General features: G+C 41.8%; 1 protein-coding gene across 1 annotated transcript; it reads left to right on the top strand.

Annotated features, from left to right (window-relative positions):
* The first annotated feature begins 1,121 nt into the window (after positions 1 to 1,121).
* cebpb (CCAAT enhancer binding protein beta) lies at positions 1,122 to 3,511 on the top strand. The gene has a single exon (XM_073061680.1). The coding sequence runs from the start codon at positions 1,331 to 1,333 to the stop codon at positions 2,243 to 2,245; it is 915 nt and encodes a 304-aa protein (XP_072917781.1). The 5' UTR covers positions 1,122 to 1,330; the 3' UTR covers positions 2,246 to 3,511.
* The last annotated feature ends 2,478 nt before the right edge of the window (positions 3,512 to 5,989 follow it).

Below are 5,989 nucleotides of genomic sequence, written 5' to 3'. Positions count from 1 at the left end.
TGGTCTGACGTTCAGAGCTAAATAAACGGAACCTTCTTTTGTTTTAACATAGGGACGATTAAATCAATCCTTGCTCTAAACTGCCCAAATCAGCAATTCTAATCTCTTCCCTGACCACTGCATTAAATTGGACAACCCGTCTGTAAGCTTCATTCCCCATGTCCTTGCATGCAGTTTCTAAGATAATACTTGAAGGTAATATACAATCTCTTTACATATCCTGTCTTCCCCACCTCAGCTCATTTGCTATTCAAAAGGAGCTGTGCAACCTCAAAGTTACTTTTTTTGTACAGAAACTTCCTTACAGTGTTCTGCAAGCCTTCATCTCATATTACAGGTCCCATCAGCCTGAACTCATCTCGGACTCTGCTGCCTATAGCTTAGGTCACATCATCCTATTCATCCACTACCCTTCTCACTGACAGCAATTGATCCAAAATTCTCATGCTTGTGTATACCTTGTTCCTCCTTATCCTTATCCTGTTGGCTTCCAACAAGACACCAGTGCAGCTTCCTTCGTCTACCGTCTTCAACATCTTGCCTGGAAATGCACCTCAGATGGTTGTCCCTGCTCCTTTACGATGTTCTTTAAAACCCATCTCTGTTTGATCAAACTGTTTGGCTGCTTGCCAGTTTTTATTTGAAACATTTTATTTTGTCAAAGCTGTCAAATAAATACGTCCTTGCACGGCAGAAGAGAGTCTGAGCCTTTGCGTGAATTCTCCCACTGTTACCCGCAGGGTTACTTACCCAATCTACACGATGTTCCGCCTTAGAAAAGGGCACTTTACTGAAGCAACAGATCTCAGCAGTGTGCAGTGACTAGGAGTCAAGCTGTTAGTAAGTGAATCTAACCTGTGATAATTAAAAGCTGTTTTATTTATGGGCCAATCCACAACTAACAGCAGGCGACTGAGTACAATCAAAGAGTTTATAAAGTGGGCCCAGTCTTCTCTCATCTTAACGAGATTTGTTTAAAAAACTCAACCGATATCAGGAATAATGATGCATCTTAAACGTCGCGTCACGTCTCCTTGACTCTGGCAGATGAGTGAGTACGAAAAAAAAAGGGCTGGAGGTGAAGGGCGCCAGCTGACGTCAATGGGAGATATAAATACCACAAGTGGCGAGCATTTCAACAGTTCAAAACCTCAGAACGAGTAGATTGCAACCGGCCAGACTGCATAGTACCTTCGCTGCCCTAGAGGCACAGAGAGACTCGAGTTTAGCCGGTGCTTTGAAAGTGTAACTTGTTGCTCAGCTTTAAATATTATTTTTTTTTGCGAAGGGTTGGCAACCCCTTCTTTCAGTATTCGCAACCACGGCTTTCATGCAAAGTCTGGCCGGTTGGGACTCGCGTTGCGACTCGCCATGTTTCCAAACAGGTCAGACTTACACTAATTTGATGGAAGTGGCCAATTTCTACGAGTCGGACTGTTCCCTGAACAAGTTGCACCGCGACCGGTCAATGACAGATCTGGGCATCGGAGACAACGAGAGTGCCATCGACTTCAGCCCTTACATCGACCCGGCCACAGCCTCAGCAGCAGGGGGCAACTTTGAGCTCCACGGGGACCTTTTGACGGATATTATGCTGTCAGACGAGTACAAGAAGAAATCGCTGCCCGACTACAACGCCTACTTGTCCCTGATGCGCAACTCGTCAGGCGGCGCCCGGCACCAGGGCAGTATCCTGAGCTGTACGCCTCAGTTCCTGGAGACGCGGCTGGAACCAGTGTTTGAGCAGAGTTTGGAATCAAAAGGCGGCGTGAAGCAAGAATCCAGGGACGACGAAGGGGCCATGTCAGCCACGGCTGCCTCCTCGTCCTACGCGCGGTCGCTGCTGCAGTACCAGTGCGTGGCCAGCGGCAGCAACAGCAACTTGTCCACCTCGTCTCTGTCGTCCACGCCGCCGGCCACCCCCAACTCCGCAGAATCCAACCGGGGCACGGGGGCAACGGCGTCGGGAGCCAGCGGCGGCAAGAGTAAGAGCAAGAAGACGGTGGACAAGCACAGCGACGAGTACCGGCTGCGCAGGGAGAGGAACAACATCGCGGTGAGGAAAAGCAGGGACAAGGCCAAGATGCGGAACGTGGAGACGCAGCATAAAGTGCTGGAGCTCAGCGCCGAGAACGAGCGGCTGCAGAAAAGAGTGGAACAGCTGAGCCGAGAGCTGACCACCCTGAGGAACTTGTTTAAACAGCTCCCGGAGCACACCCTGCTCAGTGCATCGGGCAACTGCTGACAGCCGGTCAATATTTATAGTGGCTCTTCATTAAAGGACATCAAGTGGCCTTTGTGACTTTTGCAAAGGAGTTAATTAAGGACTCTTTGTATATAAAGAACTTTATTAGTGTTTACAGCTCATTTCCGTAACCCGAGGTAGTAGATCGTTTAAATGACCTCGACTCTGCGTTTGGAACTGCAGGGGGAGGGATAAATGACCTTAATTAAAAGAAGCAGTTGGCTTACATCTATATATGTATATACATCTTAATGTATGTAAAGTGATGCCAGGCTTAACTGTGCCTGCTCAATTGAAACACATGATGCAACGCCGTATAACTTGCCAAGTATGAGATTCATTTGTAATGGTCAGATGTCAGGTTTGTTATTACAGATGTCTGGGGTTTTCTCCCCCAACACTATGAAATAGTTTTATTTCTTTATCAGATTACATTTGTATGCAGAGATTGAATTTTCTGCTCCCGTTAAGACGCGTGAACGCATTACTGTTGATCTTTGAGATTAGCTTTTTTTTAAAAAAAGAGTATTATTTTGACAGGATATGCCTGAACTGCCGTTTTGTAACCTTGTCGGTAGCTCCTCCCGTTCTTCTCAGGGACGGATGAGATCGTTGCTGCTGGCCGGACTTTATCTCTTTTGCATTTTATACTAGCTCCTCTTCCCTTTTTATTAAAAAAAGAAGCTATATATTTCAGACGTGATTTGTTGTGGAGAGGAAATGTTTTCAACAGTTTAAAAAATATTGTCCAACGCCGAACTGTTTCCATTTGAATTGCGTCACTCCAGCAGTGACTCAGCATGTAAGTGTTTTTGAGAACATTTTATTCTGTTCAACACTTGAATTGGGTACAATGTTGGGAAAAATAATGGTACAGAGTTATTACACTTTAGAATTATGTGGTGATTGTAGACTAAAAGCTGCAGTATCTTCTTTCCAACCAGTTTTAATAAGTTCCAAACCAGTTCATGCAGGTGACCCTGGTGGTTGTAATGTAGGGATGTGCGGATTGTTGCAGGTAATACAAGCTGCAAAATAATATTCGAAGTAACAGAAGTTCATTTAAGGGACCAGCTGTACGGTTAAAAGTTAATTTTATTGTACTTCAAAATAACCTGGAAACGGGATGCTTCAGCACGAGTCAATGTTGATTGTGGGTCAGAGAAATAACAGATTATTTTTAAAAAAAATAAAAAATATTGTATTTATTTTTCTTTTTGAAATTTTAATAAACATGGAATTAAATCATTTTTAGTGCAAATCAAATATCTGCCTCACTGCTTTTATTTGATAGTTTTGCATGATTTCTGGATGATTAAAAATGTTTAATGGCAATTTTTAAAAAGCATTTGAAGAGTTGAATACCATTCTGCCATGCTGATATTTTTATGATAAATTAATGAAGAGATTGGTGCAACTTAAATTGTCAGCTGATGCTGCCTCAGTCAGGGAAAATAGTCCTGATCCTATTGATACAAAACAAAGAAATTAAAGAGCTAGATTTTGTCAGTGCCATTGCAGTACAGTGAGTTACTTCAGTTGTTCTCTGTACAGTGGCCTACCTTTTGGCAATCTGCTATTGCCAATACAGTCATTTACTGGAACACCATTTTCTTTTGCATTTGTACAGCTCTGTGTTACTTCACAGAACGTCTGCTGCTTAGGTTCACCAGCTTGATCCAAATCATGACAGTACCTCAGAAAGTAGCCTTACAGTCTGTGATTTAATATTTTATTTCTGTTTGTTTACGGAATAGGCCTTGCCAGCCCTTCGAACGGTGCCGCCTAGCAATCCCCCGATTTTAGTCCTAGCCTAATCACTGGACAATTTATAATGACCACTTAACCTACCAGCGTCTTCGGAATCTGGGAGGAAACCCAAGTAGTCATGGAGAGAACGTACAAACTCCTTACAGGCAGCAGTGGGAATTGAACCCTGGTCACAGGCACTGTAAAATGTTGTGCTAACCACTACACTACCATGCCCCCCCCCCCAATTCAATTTTCACTTTAGAAACTCCAGCAGAGACTTCAAGGCTGTTACTCCAGCGCAGCACTTGAAGAATTTAAATTAGAAGCAATGTCTTGGCCCTTCCAGATGAATATAAGAGAAAATCATAGCACAATTTTGAAAAATAGTTATTCCTAGTGATCTGACTACATCAACTAAAGCAAGGATCTGGTTGTTATGTCACCATTTGAAGCTGGTGTAAATTAGTTAAGCACTTGCTACCAAACAGCCATTACACTTCTTACATACCCCATTGGCTGGAAAAGTTGTGATGACAGGTTATGATGTTGCTATATGAATGCCAGCCTTTAATGCCATTCTATCCCGCAGTATAGTACAGTAAAGTGGTGACATACTTCACTCTGCATCCATCCATGTCTTCATTAGTACTGCAGAGTACTGACTACAGGCACAATTGTGGTGTGCACATGTTACTGCTCAGCGTATCATGGCAGTTGCTTTGTTTGAACTGTACTGCCCATGTGACAACGTGCTAATCTGTAGTACAAGGTATTGTAGTAACCCCATATCCCAAAGTTCAGAATGTTACCATATTAAGCAAAGTCCTTCAGAAGAATAATTAGTGCACTTTCCCAACTGGAAATGCAGAACGTAGTTACACAAACCCAAAGGTGAAGTACGCAGCAGTTCAGTACAGCTAAAGCAGGACAATTAATGTAGAGCAATGTAGGATAATACTATCTTGCAGGTTTGTGATATAGTATCATATTAACCAATCCATCCACTGTATCACACTGCCAAGCTGAGCTCCTCTGTACAGCTCACAATACACCAATAAGGCTGGTATGTTAGACACTTACGAGATGCCCCACCTTGAAAATAAGCAAGTCACCTATATCGTTTTAAGAAAATCAAAAATATGTTGAAGCAAACATACTCCACAAGTGTAGGCCACTGTTCCTCCTCTCTCATAAATGTAAGATAATGACTGAATGTGAAGAAAACAGAAGATATTCAAGACATTTTCTGATTCTCTTACAACTTTTGGCATTACAATTTCATGGATACTATGATATTTTAAACAGATTTTCTTTCACATGTCTTGTATCTCAGCAAATTCATTCAATTTAATTTTATTATTAATACAGGAAACTAACTTCCCAATAGTTGTTTAATCTCTAACTGCCAGCCATTCAATAATGTTTAAATTAGAACTTCCAAATAAATATTGCACAGTTGACCTTCTTAAATGGTGTTGAGGAGATTCCTTTATTTATAGGACATGCAAGACATTATTTTTATTAGACAGGGTACATGTCAAATGACAAGAGTTTCATAATCTGGGGTTATTTGCATCTAAAATATGCCCAGGCAAATATTTTTTCCATCTAAAATGGGCATTTTAAAGTTCAGAACTGGATAATAATATTGTTTCCAATTTATGAATGCTACTTAAATCAAACACAGCAAACATAGATCTTTAATTTCTTACTTATTCTTTTGCATAGCCTGTTTTCTTAAAAATCGTTCCAATCTATTTATATAGTTAGACATATTTTTTGGAAGCTACATCTACTTTTGCATAACACAGTAATCCTTGCCAGTAGTTAAAGCTGGAGGCATCTGAATTGTTGAGATGTGTTATGACACGCACTCGACCATTCAAGCCTCCAGGGTTTAGATGCTCTAACTCTCTGGAGTATGAATAGTTGGTGTGGCCTCTTTAAAGATTCAGGTCCACTCTGGTAATGGGCAGCCATATTTTGGTGCCA

This window comes from Hemitrygon akajei, chromosome 11, assembly GCF_048418815.1.
Source record: "Hemitrygon akajei chromosome 11, sHemAka1.3, whole genome shotgun sequence".
Classification (NCBI taxonomy): Eukaryota; Metazoa; Chordata; class Chondrichthyes; order Myliobatiformes; family Dasyatidae; genus Hemitrygon; species Hemitrygon akajei.
This window is presented reverse-complemented; position numbering and strand designations above follow the sequence as displayed.

Bases quoted from the DNA above. Each gene is read 5' to 3' on its own strand.
- cebpb (XM_073061680.1), top strand. From the start codon at position 1,331: ATGCAAAGTCTGGCCGGTTGGGACTCGCGTTGCGACTCGCCATGTTTC.